General features: G+C 35.6%; 2 protein-coding genes across 2 annotated transcripts; one reads left to right on the top strand and one right to left on the bottom strand.

The window, feature by feature from the left end:
* The first annotated feature begins 4,054 nt into the window (after positions 1-4,054).
* Positions 4,055-7,844, top strand: LOC113701812 (1-deoxy-D-xylulose-5-phosphate synthase 2, chloroplastic). The gene is made up of 10 exons (XM_027222632.2): positions 4,055-4,215; positions 4,320-4,493; positions 4,611-4,775; positions 4,885-5,035; positions 5,161-5,432; positions 5,520-5,793; positions 5,888-6,195; positions 6,297-6,578; positions 6,678-6,962; positions 7,123-7,844. Exons 1-10 carry the CDS (start codon positions 4,126-4,128, stop codon positions 7,267-7,269), a joined length of 2,148 nt encoding a protein of 715 aa, XP_027078433.1. The 5' UTR covers positions 4,055-4,125; the 3' UTR covers positions 7,270-7,844.
* Positions 7,845-9,187: 1,343 nt separating this feature from the next.
* On the bottom strand, positions 9,188-15,775 carry LOC113701997 (KH domain-containing protein HEN4-like). Its single transcript, XM_027222925.2, has 7 exons — positions 15,019-15,775; positions 13,495-13,908; positions 13,081-13,356; positions 12,073-12,273; positions 11,869-11,945; positions 10,269-10,377; positions 9,188-9,658 (listed from the first exon to the last, which is right to left on the bottom strand). The coding sequence occupies exons 1-7, from the start codon at positions 15,628-15,630 to the stop codon at positions 9,530-9,532; spliced, it is 1,818 nt and encodes a 605-aa protein (XP_027078726.1). The 5' UTR covers positions 15,631-15,775; the 3' UTR covers positions 9,188-9,529.
* Between the last annotated feature and the right edge of the window lie 1,618 nt (positions 15,776-17,393).

Raw genomic sequence — 17,393 nt, forward strand, 5'->3', positions numbered from 1 at the left:
TGATAATCATCTGACAAACGAAAACCATCCTCTTCCATCGAGCAGCGGAAACTCTTTCTTTTCATCAAAATTGAATTCACTTGAACCGTGTATTGTTAATGTCACACTTTGTAATTAATATGTGGTAAGATTCTTAATTTGAGGGGAAAAAAATAGCAAAAAAGAAGTAGGGAGAGGAGTTTTGGGTTTGAAATTGGGAAAGGTTATTAAAAAAAAAATGCGAAAAGAAAAGATTTAAGGTCGGTAGACATCATGGTTGGTTAGGACAACTAAATTGAATATGGGCGTTTGGTAATGGAATAATTAGTACTTTTATACGAGTCAAACATATAGGTTCACGGGAGAATCAAGGGAGGCTATGTAGAGAGCATCCAAGTACTCTAATTAGCCGAGCTAAATTAATAATCTATCACAAAGTAATGGATTCAAAAAACATGCACTAGCACTTTTTTTTTTTTGAAGTAGAATCTAGCATTATAAAACCCCCGTGTGATAAATATTATACTTCAATTTCTTAGGCACAATAAATTTGACTGTCCAACCAGAGAAAAATCCATGCATTAATTTTTCCAAAGTATTAAGACAGCGCCAGCATCAGCTTTCTAAAGAGAGGGAGAAGATTGGATGTTATACTACTACTATTTTCTAAAACAGAGCCAAGCCATGAAGACACCACCCCGCCATTGGTTTTACGTACCATATCAATTCACCATATTGAGCCTGTTGACGTGCGAATTCCTATGGCTTCACCTTTTTTCTTGCCTTTCACAGATGTCCGTCCATAAATGAGTTCTTATCCAGTGTTCGGACAGATAATTGAAATTTTTGTCCCATACAATGCATCGATGTTGGGGATTCAAAGTTAGTGAGTTGGCCACAATGGGAGATTCAGAATTCTTTATTCTTTAAATGTAAACAGTATTTCAACGTGTAAATATAATTAAAAGAATTTGTGTAATCTGCATGAATTATCTTCCTTTATGCCGTTATATAGTCCAATTAATTGAGTTCTTTCTTCACATTAGAGTGAGATTCATAAAGATGTTGCTCTGTGTGTGTGTGTGTGCTCAAGTCCTCGGAAAGTTTGTCACATGCTCAGAATAGTCTCATCCATTGGTGCTAATTTCCAATTGATGAGTGGAACTTCGGGATGTTTAATACTATATTTCAGTATTTCAGGATGACGGCTTTTGTTTCTCATTTGGCGTGGAACTTCAATTCTCATCATCCTCCTTCTCTTTATTTAAAAGGTTTATACACTTCTATATTTGTCCTCTCTTATAAAGACCATGCAAATGTAAACAATACACACACACGCACACACACAAAAAAGGGCTCGCAGTTTACACAATAAGTGACAAAAGCAAAAAAGGAAAAAAAAAAAATCAACAACCGTACACCATATTATACTTTAACATGCATGATACTTTAATCCCTTGTGATTTTATTTTTTACTATATAAACCACTTATAATTTAGTACTTTATCACATAACCCCTTATGATTTTTAAAATATATACATAACTCCCCTATGATTAATTAATAATTTTCAACTTTATAAATGAGTACTTTTGACATTTTAGTTGACTCTGTCATGGAATATTGCAAATCCAGTGACTTTGACACTTTAGTTCAAATTATAAAAAAAATATGTATAATTTTTAAAACTACAGGGAGGGGTTCTATGAAAAATTACTAAATCATAGAGGGGTAAAGTATATTTTACCTAAATGGTCACCATAAGAGTTCTGCTCTATTGTTTGGAAAAGAGAAATTAAAACCAGCTCCAAAGTTTTAAACGATGAGTGTTACTTTGTTAACATTAGTTTTACTCGACTGAAAGTATTTTTTTCCCCATCTTAATAAGTCCATGATTCGAACTGCATGGAATATATTCTTGGACTATCAGAACAATAATTCATAAATGTCTCTGTCCAGATCCAAAGCTTGAGAATTTTCAAAACATGTGTATATGTACACATCACGACAATGAACATAAAACATTAATATCTAACCACTAGTTTCTGACTTTTAGACTGCAATTTTTTTTTTTTTTTTCTGAATTCATGTGCTTCTGTCATTAAGAAAAAAAGAAAAAGAGTGTCACCAACAGAAATAGAAAATACTTCCGACTCTTTCCTCTACCTCAACTTCTTTGGATGCTTTGCACTATGAGAATGTGATGGAAATTAGTAATATTTTCAGTTTTAATGTATTCCATAACATCAGCCTATGTAACAAAGAGATGCTTAGTTGCGTGATTAGAATCGTATGTGTCTTATATTAATCTGTCTTATTATCTCATCTTCTCTTTTTTCTTTTTGATCTCTAATCTCACAAGAGAACAATTTTTTTTTTTCTGCAAGCAAGGAATTTGATCTACAGTAGAAGGCTCAGCACTGATTTTGTCAGCTATCTTAAAAAAAAAAAAATTATTTTCTCATTCTCATTTTTTTAATTTATGAATTCATTCTTCCTTTTGTTTTAATTATTTTTTACTTCAGATATAGCTTTTCATACGGTGGGAAATCATTAAATAGAACGATAGATGATAATGTGATGGCTATGCTGTCGAATCAGTTAATTTCAAAGAATTTGTTCTTGCTTGCATCTTATATGCGTGTTATTTATTTACGAACCAATCATGCATTATTTTGGGGCCTATGAAATTTGAACAAAAGGGAATCAAAATTCTCCAACTTCTTCTGCCAGATAAAATGATTCCTTTCCAGGCGGTTTTGTTACATTTGAAAAATATCTTCCTGCTTGGAAAATTCCATCTCAACTATGATTAGTCTTGCTTTATTCTCTCAGTCAAATTGGAAGATTAATGCTGCTGCCCACGTACACTAATTAGACTTGTCAAACTGGATTTGGTTGCCATATTTACCAATTCTCCTGAGAGATATTTTTAATAAATAGAAACCTAGCAATAAAAATATCTTTGATTGGTACAGCCAACTTATTATGACTTGGGCCAACTGACTATTGGACCCGGACCCTCGCAATTTGTGTTTCGTACAATTTCGTATAAGTTGACATCGGGTGTAAACCAGTAAGATTTCGATGTAAATTAAATCTAGTTTAATGTAAATCAGGTGCAGTTTAGTGCAAGTTAATTTGTTATTGTATGGTGTAAATCAAATACACTTTGTTATAAATTGATTATTATCATTTAGTATAAGCTAAGAGCAATTTGACGTTGATTGAGAATAAATTGTTAATTTACATCAACTTGTGCGAAATGTAACTTGTGAGGCCCCATTTCACTATTTTGACATGCAAGAACTACAGTTAACAAAATGTCTCTGTAACATTTTGGCAAAAGTTTGATGTCAAAAAATCCTATGGAATTCTTTTGAGGACTTGAAAAATAGGGATGATTAGCAGTACAAACGGTTGCCCTTTTCTGTAAATTTTCCTTGGGTCATAAAGGTTATCAGGTTGGATACAGAGAATCTACGAGAAATGTAACTATTGGTCTGATTCCTGCACCAAAGTGACAAAAGTGCATTAATTAATATAATTAATATGAGCAATCTTGTGGTCGGATGGTAAAAGGTCTATGCCTTCCAAACGGGACCTATATATATTTTCCAACAGGAGACCATAATGATTAGCCATAGATGGAGTGTCACGTGCTTATTTATTTTTGACTTGCCATACGAATAATAATTTTTGGATCGTGGTAGTGGAAATGAATAATATCCAACATATAAATTTACAAAAATGTTATTTGAACTTAATTTTTAGTTATTTATATTTTCATTATTTGTTTTATTATAGAGTCTAACACATGAAAATTATATATAATTAAAGTGATAATAGAAGTGTTGTTAATAAAAATGAGAGCGACCCTAAAAAAAAAAAAGAGTGTGCAAATAACATATCCCATAAATTGTTAATAACAGATATGAAGTGGCAAGAAAATTTTGTCGTGTGCTGAGTGTATGACTCAGATGGTCCAATTGGAAATTGCTTTTTATATAATAATTTGATGAGGCGAGCGGAGCCAAACCAAGGCGTTATATAAATCTTTGTCCTCGTTGCCACTTTCTACAGCCTCCTCCTTTGTAACCAAACTTCTTAGCCTTCTCTCTTGACTGAACAAATTTGATCATCAGAAATGGCGATTTCAGGTGCTGCCATTGGACTGAACAAACATATGTCGCCATGTTTGGCTGCTCCAAGACTTCATCCCTGTGGAAGAAAACAGGTAACTGCAAGCCAAATTTCAATCCTCTACTGAATTTGTTGTAGTAACCAACATTAGCCCATTTTTTTCTGATGCCTGTTCTTTTGATGTTGTTTGTCCTCCAGTTCTTCTTGAAAGCATCTGCAAGTAGTGGTACATCAGATGGTACTGAGGATGGGAAGATGACGATAAAGAAGGGCAAAGATGGTTGGAAGATTGATTTCTCTGGAGAAAAGCCCGCTACTCCAGTGCTGGACACAATCAACTATCCAGCCCACATGAAAAACCTCTCGATACATGTATATCATCCTGAATTTCTATGCAATGACATTCAAAGAGCTGTTGTGTTTCTCTTTTGACATATTTCTCTTGCACTGAAGATGATTGATAGAGTTTGATCGCGCTTTTCTCTTCAGGATCTTGAACAATTAGCTGCAGAACTTAGAGCAGAGATTGTGCATACTGTAGCCAAGATAGGAGGACATCTGAGTGCAAGCTTAGGAGTTGTAGAGTTAACTGTGGCCCTGCATCATGTTTTCAATACTCCTGAGGACAGAATCATATGGGATGTAGGCCATCAGGTGAGAAATTACAATGGCTCTATCAATTGATGTCAGGAGAACATTTACTTACGATTGTTTTAGAATCTGTTTAGGACCATGTTTTCTGATTAGAGCATCTAAATTTCAGGCGTACCCCCATAAGATTCTGACAGGAAGAAGGTCTAAAATGCATACCATTCGGCAAACTTCTGGACTTGCAGGCTTTCCGAAAAGAGATGAGAGTGTCTATGATGCTTTTGGGGCAGGGCATAGTTCAACAAGCATTTCTGCTGGTCTAGGTATGCTTGGATTTACGTGATAACTTTATGTACCTCTTCTCATTGTTGGAACGTCCATTTCATGTTGGAAGAGACAATGATACTTTTCAAAGCCTATAAATTTATTGTATCGAAAACATTGACAGGTATGGCGGTAGGAAGAGATCTTCTAGGAAAGAACAACAATGTCATATCCGTCATTGGAGATGGTGCTATGACGGCAGGACAAGCATATGAGGCGTTGAATAATGCAGGATTTCTTGATTCTAACCTGATTGTGATATTGAACGATAATAAGCAAGTTTCTCTACCCACTGCTACACTTGATGGTCCTGCAACACCTGTTGGAGCACTTAGCAGTTGTTTAAGCAAGCTCCAAGCCAGCCCCAAATTCAGACAACTACGAGAAGCAGCAAAAGTAAATGGCTAGTCCTTGCTTGAATGACTTTTCATTCTGTCTTTTCAATTTATAAGAGAACTAAAGAAAAGTTCATCTGTTTAATAGAGTATAACAAAACAAATTGGACCACAAGCACATGAAGTTGCTGCTAAAATGGATGAATATGCTAGAGGTATGGTAAATGCTCCTGGATCAACCCTCTTCGAGGAGCTTGGATTGTACTATATTGGACCAGTGGATGGGCATAACGTTGAAGATTTAGTCACCATTTTCCAAAAAGTGAAACGTATGCCAGCACCTGGGCCAGTTTTAATCCATCTTGTGACGGAAAAAGGAAAAGGCTATCCCCCAGCAGAGGCAGCAGCAGATAAAATGCATGGTGAGTCAGAAACTCATAAACGCAATAATGAAATTATTCATCGAAGTTTCTGCTAAAAGTTAAATTTGCATATTTATGATTCCATTTCTTTCAGGCGTAGTGAAGTTTGATCCAGAAACAGGGAAGCAGTTTAAGTCAAAATCCCCTACTCTTACATATACACAGTACTTCGCTGAATCCCTGATAAAGGAAGCTGAATTCGACAAGAAGATTGTAGCTATCCATGCGGCAATGGGTGGTGGAACTGGTCTTAACTATTTCCAGAAGATATTTCCGGATCGCTGTTTTGATGTTGGCATTGCTGAGCAGCATGCTGTTACATTTGCAGCTGGTTTAGCCACTGAAGGCCTCAAGCCATTCTGTGCTATTTATTCGTCATTCCTGCAAAGAGGATATGACCAGGTTGGCTACATTAAATCAGATTTACTGGCATCTGAATTATTAAACCATTGAAAGTCATGATCTTGATTTCTGATTCTGGTTGATTTGCAATGGATGTATAGGTTGTGCATGATGTAGATCTTCAGAAGTTGCCGGTGAGATTTGCAATGGATCGAGCAGGCCTTGTTGGTGCAGATGGACCTACACACTGTGGTGCATTTGATGTTGCATACATGGCTTGCTTGCCTAACATGGTGGTCATGGCTCCTTCTGATGAAGCAGAGCTAATGCATATGGTTGCAACAGCAGCAGCAATAGATGATAGACCATCCTGCTTGAGGTTTCCAAGGGGCAACGGAGTTGGTGCAATTCTTCCTCCCAACAATAAAGGAACTCCCATTGAGGTTAGCCTTAAATCTTTGTAAATCGTTATACACTGAAAGTGTCCCATCAAATAACAAAAACAAGGGAGCTCATTCCTTTTATTCTGTGATTATATGCAGCTTGGGAAGGGAAGGATTCTAAAAGAAGGCGACAGAGTGGCAATTTTAGGATACGGTTCTATAGTCCAAGAATGTCTGGGAGCAGCAGAAATTCTGAAATCCCATAACATATTACCAACAGTGGCTGATGCTAGATTCTGTAAACCATTGGATGGTGATCTTATAAAAAGGTTGGCAAAAGAGCATGAAATCTTGGTCACTGTAGAGGAGGGTTCAATCGGAGGTTTTGGATCCCATGTAGCTCATTTCCTAAGCTTAACTGGTATATTGGATGGACCCATCAAGGTAGTTAACTTCGTTCATCACCAACTAAAATCTTTTACAGTTTTATTACTATGATTTTTGCCTTTTTTTAAACATCTTTATTTGTTAAATGCTTTTTTAGCTTCCTTTTGCAAGTAATTGTTAACTGATTCTGACGATTTTGGGAACCGATTAATTGCAGTTGAGGTCGATGGTGCTTCCTGACAGATACATTGACCATGGATCACCAAAGGATCAACTTGAAGAAGCTGGTCTTTCTGCAAAGCATATTTGTGGCACAGTTTTATCACTACTAGGGAGGCCTCAAGAAGCTCTACAACTCCAATGAAGCATCACAGTAACCAAATACCTAAATTTGTTTGGGTTGGGAGGACTTTATGCCTACCAATGGTAAAAGTCAAATTCTGGACGGTCGCTCGGTCAAGGAGAGGTGGTGGCTTCTTGGGTAGTTGGGATCCTCCGCGCCATTATTCGATGTCAAATTCAGTGTCAAGTGAGGATAGAAAAAATTTAAATAAATAGCACATCACAAGTTAAATAAATAGAACACGTGGCATAAATATAGAAGTGACACTGAGTTGTTCATGAAAAAGTGACACTCAGGATCCCATATGGATCAAATTCAGTGTCAATTCCATTTATCACGTGAGGGTAGAAAAAAATTAAATAAACAGCATATGACAGATTAAATAAATAAAATATTTGACATAAATATAAAAGTTACATTGAGTTCTCATCGAAGAAGTGACACTGAGGATCTTACGTGAGCTTTTGGATATTGATAAAAATATGAGAGGGATGACAATTTCTTTGTTGTTTAGTGCATGTATTCATTACCTTGTTTGAAAGTCTATTCTGACCTCAACTTTTGTGAATATAAAAATAATGCAATTGTTTTTTTCACTTCTTTTCCTATTTGCTTCCTGTAAAGGCAAAAGGGTGTTTTCCACAGGTTTTTCTACACTAGGGAAAAGAATGCAAATAATTAACAGTTATACTGCCCCTACAAATCCCCACGTTCCCAAAAACACAAACTCCCCAAACAGGGAAAGAAAAATACAAAAAGAACCTCCAAAAATAAAAATTTGTGGCATTCCTGGTTCGGTTAAAGAATAATTCTATACCTAGCAAACCACCATAAATGACCACTTTGTTTTTTTTTTTTTTTTTTTTTGAAAAAAATAGCCATAACTAAGCTTGTCATTCCTCATTTTTAAGACACCTGTTCCTACCCTAAGATGAGGCCTTTTTAATCAATCATGGTTCCATCTTCTCCATTTTGGTTGATGCGTTTTGTCCTTTATGTTGATAGAGAATGCTTGCCGCCTCATGAACCACAAAACTAACTAACTTGCAAAAGAAATCATACCATTCATTACATTATCATCATGCAACATTATTATATATATTCTTAGTGCCGAATTCCAAAAGAGTTGGACAGAGATGAATCTTACCTTTTCTTTGTTGGGAAGTGCGGCAATATTCTCAGTTGTTTCTTTCTCGTTTGAAGAAAGTAAACAGCTAAGGTGAGTGATTTAAATGTTCTTTTACCTCATTGTCAGTACTTGAAAGGAATCCAAAGCTCAAACGGGGTTTTGATTGTTCCTTCAGGACGACTGACTGCCATCTGGATACCAATAGACAATCACAGATTTAATCTCCTTTCGTCTCTATGTTTGCACCTACATATTTTTTTTTTAGTGTTAAAGTTTGGGTAAATCTTATATATACTGGCAGTGCATACACTATTATGATTAGATATTTATCACATTTACAAAATTTAAATTTCAAATTCAAATTCGAATTATGTATTATGCATGCAATGATGAAAGTGTATATACTTTCAGTGTGTATAGAAGATTATTCAGACAAACAAATCTACAAGTCTGTCAATTTTTATGGTTTCCTATCAAAATCTTGTTACACTAATCACCTCCATAATATGAATCTCATTTCATTCGGACCCTAATGTCTTCCTCATTTCTGAGGCAATTGGGTCCATAATGTCAACACAATTTCTTTAGGACAAAATGTTTTCCAACGAACACCACTTTCCAAATGCTAATGCTGATGCGTATTAAGGATAAACTTAAAAGAGTCATATTCAGTTGAGAACATAGTAGAGAGCTCTGCTGTATCCTCCAAATCATAATTTGGGAAAAATAGATGACTTGAGAAAGCAGTTTGTAACATTTTACTCTCTAAAACTGAAAATGCCAAAGTGATAAATGATTACACGCCAAATGTACAGTAGAAAGTTGTACATGTTTTTATTCATTCATCATCCTACATTGTCAGTGTAAATAAAATAAAAGAGAAAGAAGAACAGGTATTAGTTACAAAATTGGTAATTTCTGCAGGCCTTATGAAAATGCATGTTGATGTGTACCGGCTCATCTTCAACAAATTGGGAGTTATCAATGAAAGATGTTTGACTAATTGGAGGCTGCTCAGTTGAATAAGACTACAAGGAGCATATACAGTGGCATATAGGGCTGAAGAACTGGATTGACTGATACCCGGGAGGAGCTACCATCTCAATAGTTTGACACTTTTGACAGCTGGAAATGCTGATCAAAAGAACATGCTCAAGCTAGCATAAATGCTTGAAGTAAACTTTGTGCTATCTGAATTCGCTCAGGTGTGCCAGATATAATCACCTTTCCATCACATTGTCCAGGAGAAGGACCTTCCAGTAAAATGGTTGCACCTGATATCTGATCCACACCATGGAGCAATGAATGATGTCAACAGAAACCATGCATAGAAAATACTATTGGGAGATTCGGAGAGAACAAAATACTATTGGGAGCTTTAATATTTTTGGGTAGTCATGGGAGAACAGAATTCGTTCCATGAATTAGATGATTGATTAGACAAAAAAGTTCTCATTCCCAAATGTGGAGGCATATGAAATTCTTCTCCATAAACAGTTTAAAAATAAAACAGATCAATTCTTCGCTCATTTCTTGCTAAACTGCCAGACAAATGAGAACTATAATCAAGTTCTCTCTTCCATTATCTTTTACTCTTTTCTTCCCGAAACTCTCAAATTAGGGCATTTGAATTCATCAAATTAGTACAATTAAGTTATAAAAGTTCATTAACATTGTGGTATATGATTAAGCTATTTAAATAACTAAGATCGTGCATTTCTCCATTTTTATCTTATTGACATCAGTTGCAAAAGAAGTGAATGATTTTGTGATTCTCTTACTGTCCTTTTAACTCTTTCCTTAAACAATTTTTGGATCTTCAGTTCTTTATGTTTGCTAGGGGAGGATAAACTGGGGAACAAAGTGAGCTGCATCAGAGCAGGGCTTTTACCTCTTTGAGGCGAGCCAGATTGCTGCCATTCTCACCATAGACCGATCCAAAATCTTTTTCTGGAACTAAAACTTCAATAGTCTTATAAGTAACAGCTTCCGCATCCAAACTGCATGAAAATTGTCTAAAAGCTCAAGGCAAGTAAACTGATTCTCAACATACATGACAATAATACACCTTTGAAGGACTCGAGGTTTACCCACAGAATGGAGCAAAAGATTGGGAAAAATAATTTCTAGCTTATTAGACATTCAACACCATAATTTCAATTACTTGTAAATTCTGGCAGTTCTTAGTTTTGTTTCAATGTGAACGATAAAAACCATTCAAGAGTTTTTCCATAGCTATAAATAAGATCCTTGAAATTACATTAATCTCACACAATTATATTTTCTTTTAAGATAAAATTCTAACAAAATCATCACCTTCTTTTGATCACAATAGTCTGTCCTCTCTATGGTCCTCGCAAGGTTAATTTTAGAATTGTATAGCAGTATGAAGTTAAAACCACATCAGATACAACCAAATCTCTGAACATCATAGTCTTGGAAAACTGAGAGAAGGTCCTTGGCGATGACAAAAACCAAGATCAGGTCTGTGTCATTTACCCTTCTGCTCACAGGGACAGTAGAATCTGGAGCTAGAGGGAGAGAAAGAGAGCAACTTGGGACTTCCAAGATAGTTTGTTCCCTATTTTTTATCTCTACTGCTTTCCATTTATCTCCACCAAAGGAAGGAACTAGGGGTGAGGTTGGGAGGAGACACCAGAAATTGAAAGTTTTCAAAAACCCTCTCTATAAGCTCAAAACTTTTACCCCTACAAGAACTTCGAGAAAATTTTACATTTAGCTCCAAACTTTAAGTGTATGAAATTCTCCCCCTCAATGTAATATATTATGTCAGTTTATGTCTCCACAAGCATATCTATACAACTGAATTGCTTAACACTCATAGCATGCTCACACCCAGAATACCAGTATCACCACAAGATACCAAGAGATCAATTATCATTTTGAAGAACCAATGGCACAAAATTTGGAATCAGCAAGTTATTGCATTCTGTTTAACCTAGGAGGAACAAACTTCTTAAGTACAATTAACTAGAGTTAACAATCACAAGAAATATAACCCTTATCCACAAAAAAAAAGGAATAGATACTGTAAACAGATTTGAAGTACAAAGAAGAAGGAAGGAATCAATAATCTCATACTCTCAAAATCCAACACAAATAGAAGAAATTGAAAAATCACATACTTTTCCACACGCGAGAATTAAAAAAAACATTCCATGCAAAAAAATCCATATGCTTCATTTCACATCATGTGAAAGCCTGATTATCATCTACGGAAGAGGTTTCTGTCTACTAGTGAAATCGCTTTTTGCAAAGTTTGGACCCTTTGTCAACCACATATCTAAGAGAATGTGCATAAGGAAACCAACAGCCAACAGCCTAATGCAAGGACTTAAGAAAAACTTGGATCAAGAACTAACGAGTAAACCATAAATAGTTCTGCTTTCCTACTGAACAATCTTAGCTTATTAACATGTTCAGACCCTTCAAAAACAAAGACAAAAATCAGTTCATGGGTCAAAACTAACCTTTGCTGTCCAGGTGCCCCTCCAGACAAACCCCATTCACTATCCCCCAGAGTTCTTGTTTTTCTCATGTCCTTAAACTGCATTCAACATTTAAACTTATATCACAAGTCTATGGTGTCAAAATTACACATTTAAAAAAAAGTTACTACAAATGAAAGGAAAGAACAAAACAGAGGGCAGAAACAAAGATGGAACAAGCATTACCTGCTTGCCTTGCAAGCTAGGTTTATGAGGACCACCAACTTTACGCCTAAACCCAGGGCGATTAAATTCATCAGCAGAATAAGGGTTTGAAGAATTTCTTGGGCCTGCTTCTTCAGGTGTAGTACTAAAAAAGAAGTGGTCCCTCAGTCTACCAGTAATTTGAAAGAGGGCTCTCTCCACATTTTCATACTCACCAGCAATCTGTGAACAGCAACTTCTTGTTTTCAGTATATAACAGCTAATAGACTGACAAGTTAATGCAATTCTTATTCTTATGTCACCACCATTGCTGTCATTCTTTTGCTGCAGTGACAACAGTAGCTGAAAGTTGCAAGATTTTAGTTTCTTCACACATAAAGAAGTCTAAGGCTTGATAGTTAGCGCTGCAGACCAAAAGTGACGCAATTATGCCTACTCTGGTTCCAAATTGAATTAAAGTGAAAAACATATTCTTTAAACATTTCTAGCAAATAAAGTTCCGCAAATTCTGCACCTTGACAAACAGGAGCTTCAATCAAGTCTAAAATATAGACAAGTGCAAAAGTAAAATTTGCTCATATGGAGAAAGTCTATCAAACATTTTCAACAGAATAGCTAATATGCATAAGCCCGCTTTCTGTCATCCAATTTTCTACACCTTTTATAAATGGGACTCATCATCTACTATGGAATTTTGGTTAAATGGTTACTAGAAGCTTCAGAAGCAAAAACTAAATGATAGCTTGTCAGATGACGTAAAAAGCATATCAGCACACCAAGCAAAGACAATATTGATCTTAAGAACAGCAGCACCACTAATGATTGCAGTGATTTGGTGAGTTTTTGTTACTAAAAGCTTCAGAAGCAAAAACTAAATGATAGCTTGTCAGATGATGTAAAAAGCATATCGGCACACCAAGCAAAGACAATATTGATCTTAAGAACAGCAGCACCACTAATGATTGCAATGATTTGATGAGTTTTTGTTCAACACACTCAGTCATAAATGAGTACCGGTGATGGTCACACCTGGACTACTTCATCGTTTTCTGCACCGCTATTTGGAACACAGTTTGTACCCAATAGCTGTATTTCAACACCGGATGCGGCACTTATATCTGAAGCAATTCTTCCTTCACTGTCAATCAGGCAATTCATTTGATCTGGAGCAACTAGAATTTTGGCAGTTACAGTTTCGCCCTCACCCCAACCAGCTATGAAACCCTGGTCAACACCAACCTCCACTGATCTAGCAAAAACCCGAGCGATGGCAAGTTGGGCAGATGAGTACAAAGGATTTTGGCTCTGTGAAAATTCATAACATCAACCACGAAGAAAATGAGAGAATGGATCGGCAAGCACATCTTTGTCAAAAAGAGGAGCAAGACAGGTATTGAAGCAGCAATAAGAAAGTGGAAGAATTTCAAGTATAGCATAACAAACCTCAAACGAAGAAATGGTGACAACTCGCTCCCTTGATCCAGCTACTGGAGATGAAAATTTGATGGAAGCACCAGTTTCTTTCTCCAATGCTTTCACAATAATTGCACCTTTCCCAATGATACCCCCAGCAGAACCATGAGAGCAAAGCAATCTAAACACCACTCGTCTTTCAGCATTTTCTTCATGAAGGTTCATAATTTTGTCAATGTCCTCAGACAAGGAAAGGCCAACTGAATTATTATCACTTCCAGGAAAAGATGGAGGAGTATGATTATCTTTTGGAGGAATATCTGAATGTGCATCTTGTAATGCCCCTTGAGGAGATGAATTTGATCTTTCCCCAGTTATGCAAGCTTGAAGACAATGGGAAACAGCAACTAGTGCTTTCTTTACTGCCATAACATCACCCATTATCTGCCATGATATTATTACATCCTTAAATATAAAGTAACTAATAAAGATAGTTTAACTAGAGACAATCATTTTATACGATGCATAACAAATGGATTTTTTGCCTTAAGGAATCTAAGACATATGAAGACTAATTCATTCTAAAAGAATTTCTTGGTTTTTTTATCTCCAACTTATCCACAAAAACTAAAAAGAAAAAGCAAAAGAGAAAAACATAAATAAGAGTTTAACTTCATCTCTTGTTTATATGACATTGTTAGGTTTCCGTTCACGCACAAACGAATCAAATGCCTCATTTGAGTTTCAGTATGATATGTAGGACATGTACAGTATTGTTGGCAGCGCCTGCAAGCAAATCAGTCCACTTACAACCCAGCTATGGGACTATGGCACACCAGTGGAACAACCGCTTCTGTTTTGATTCCACTCCATGCTCAATTCTCATTTCAGTTGCATTGGGGCTGTGGTTCCTAATGTGTATAGCAGTTTTTGGGATCTTTTGCTGAACGAAGAAACAGTGCACAGGCTCAGTTCTCTACCTTACATTAATTAGCAAACAATTTTTTTTTTTTTTTAGCTCCAACCTTACTCACCATTAACTATCCACAATTCTTAAAGTTCAACTTAAATTAATGAAGCAACGACACCTTCTATTACAAAGCAAAAGTAAATAATACTCATTACAGATAAAAATTAATTCCAAACCACTAGCATCCCATATTCCTGAGGCAGGGAAGGGGAAGAAGGTAGGACAAAATGGGTCATAGACAACCAAAAGAAACCTGGAACAAATTTATTATATTGTTCATGTAAAATCAGGTCTAACTTGCACCTCCATTTTTCTCCTATTTAAGTATATACAGAAGTTTGTCAACAAAATCACATGAATTAACTGCCGACATTAGCCTTCCAGCAGAAATATCATCATCATCATCATACAATAAAGTAATTAGCTACTTAAATGTATCGCCTAATAGTTAAGGGTCTCTGATCCTCACTTTAGAATAAAGCTTCAACTTTTTAACAGACTATTAATCTAGAATTAGACGAACAAGAAAATTACTTCATTTCAAGGAAAAAAAAACCCAGAACAAATATATTCCAAAAAGTGACCTGAATCAACTCCTCCTCAGGTGTGGCACAAGCTGGAATCTGCTCCCTCTTCAAGACCCGAATCCTGGCCCCGGAATTCCTCCGAATCCCATCAACAATACTGCCTCCTCTGCCCATAACCCCTCCAATTTGGCCATTAGCAGCCAGCAATCTGCACCCAACCACCCCATTTCCATTCCCTTCAACTTCCAAAACCCTCTCGAAAACCCTCATTAAACCTTCCTGCGCTGCAGAAACCTCAACCTCATAATCCAACTCCTCTTCGGACCCCAATTCTTCAAATTTCAGCGTGATTTTCTTATCAATAGCTGCCTCCCCAGTAATGTTAATCACGCGCTCGTGGCACTTGGGCAGCGACTCCTCGAACCGGATTTTGCAACCCGTCTGGTTTTCGAGCTGTTTGACGAGGCTGCCGGAGTTTCCTATAACCCCTCCAGCTGTATTCACGTGGCAGAGCATGCGGAATACTACTGAGCCCGGCTCCAGCGTAACCTTTCCATCTCCGCCGCGAATGGTGCCGCTGCGATTGTAGTTCTGGTGGCGCTGCCGCTGGTGCTGGTGGTGGTTGTTGGTTTCTGGAGCTGTGGGTCTGCTAGGTTGAGGTTCCGCCATGTGAAATCTGACCGTTGGATAAGTTATCTGTCACATCATTTGAGCAGTGGGCAAGGCGGAGGCGGCCGGCGGATAGTGGAGGCTCTAACTTCTATCTAAACCACAAGGGACGGACAGAGATAGATAAGTAAATAGTAATGGTAACGCGGTGGAAAGGCTGCTTCGGACAATAACGAGGTATAGGGATTTGACTGCCGAGTGTTAGGGATCTTTGTCTTTTCTTGTTAGAACTTAGGATAGGACTTGACTTTAGTGACATAGTGAATATGTTTCTAATCCATACATATATATATATATAATTAACTATTTTAATTTATTTTAATTAGAGTGTTTCTCATTCATATGTAGCATGTTTAATTGAAAAGAATTAACAGATTATAAATTATTTGAATTTTATCCATATTAAATATTATATTATATATTTAAAAATTATTTCTACTTTTAAAATAAATTTAAAAAATAACTAAACTGATCTTAATTATATCTAAAATAACTTTTAAAAAATAACTAATATTATTTTAATGATATCTACTTTCTACCAAATTAGTACATAGAACTATATCAAAGCTTGTTTCAAATTACAATTATTAAAATCTTACATATTCTATAAATTACTTTATTTTATCACCATATCGCTAGTTAGTATTCAAATTGTTCATCATCTCTTTCCTTAATTTTGAAATAACTTAGTGTAACAAAGAGAATTAATTGTTACACCGACAGAATTACCAATATTGTTGAAAACTAAATATTTATTGATGAAAAAAATGGATTGCTGAATCTTTTCTACTTAGTTAAATGTGAATATATAGTTTTAGATTTATGGTCATTATAAAAATTTAAATTATCTAAAAGAATATTATAAAAAAGAATATCTACCAATTTTTTGATATGGGATACAATTATTTGATGTATACTATCATATTATAGTGAAAGTATGTAAACAAATTTTTAAAAATTAGTAAATAATTGAACAATTAGGATACATTAATTTTTTAAAATTAATATGAATGGACATGTAGAATTGTTGTTAATTTTCATATTTAAATTATTCATATTTGTATATATTCACAATAAATAAAAAAAGACTGTGTTAAGGCAAGGGCAAAATTCTAGTTTTTCATGAATATGTTTTTAAAGATTAAAATGGTACAAACGCATAAAATATTAATATTGATGTCATTATTGATTTATTAGAAAATACAATAGTACAAAACAAGCATTCGAAGTGTATCTGGTCAAAAAAAAAAAAATTACTGGTCAAATAGTTTAGCTATCAAAAGAACAAATATTTGAGAAAGCACGAGATGGTTATGTGATGGAAAAATTACGAGTTTAGCGACCAAAAGTCTACATTTTTTTTTATGGCATAGAGTTGTGTAGTCTTTTACTTTGTTTTTGTTGAGTTATGTATGGTATAGAATATCTCATCTCCTATTTGTCATATATATATATATATATATTGTGTAATTGATTCTAAGTACGATGAATTGAGCACTTTTTCTGGGTCAATGTATGATCTATAGACGTCGGCAGCAGGTTCCATGGGTAACAACCAGAATTATTTGGTAGATTTTGACAATGTTGGGGGTTTCTTGTGCGTTATCCGAAATTACATTCACCAAATGTCCAATTTTAGGCTGAAATATGAAAAATATGCAGATCTTTCACTCCTACCATATGATAAAGGAAGTTATGTTCACTCCAACCACATGCACCAAATATTGAAGTTATGTTCTTCTGATATTGAACTTGAGATATAA

This window comes from Coffea arabica, chromosome 7e, assembly GCF_036785885.1.
Source record: "Coffea arabica cultivar ET-39 chromosome 7e, Coffea Arabica ET-39 HiFi, whole genome shotgun sequence".
In the NCBI taxonomy this organism is placed as follows: domain Eukaryota; kingdom Viridiplantae; phylum Streptophyta; class Magnoliopsida; order Gentianales; family Rubiaceae; genus Coffea; species Coffea arabica.

Bases quoted from the DNA above. Each gene is read 5' to 3' on its own strand.
- LOC113701812 (XM_027222632.2), top strand. From the start codon at position 4,126: ATGGCGATTTCAGGTGCTGCCATTGGACTGAACAAACATATGTCGCCA. The intron at 4,776-4,884 runs GTGAGAAATTAC...TCTAAATTTCAG, and splicing joins TATGGGATGTAGGCCATCAG to GCGTACCCCCATAAGATTCT. The intron at 6,963-7,122 runs GTAGTTAACTTC...GATTAATTGCAG, and splicing joins TATTGGATGGACCCATCAAG to TTGAGGTCGATGGTGCTTCC.
- LOC113701997 (XM_027222925.2), bottom strand. From the start codon at position 15,630: ATGGCGGAACCTCAACCTAGCAGACCCACAGCTCCAGAAACCAACAAC. The intron at 13,909-15,018 runs GTCACTTTTTGG...ATATCATGGCAG, and splicing joins CTGAGGAGGAGTTGATTCAG to ATAATGGGTGATGTTATGGC. The intron at 9,659-10,268 runs GTAAAAGCCCTG...GGTGTGGATCAG, and splicing joins ATCTGGCTCGCCTCAAAGAG to ATATCAGGTGCAACCATTTT.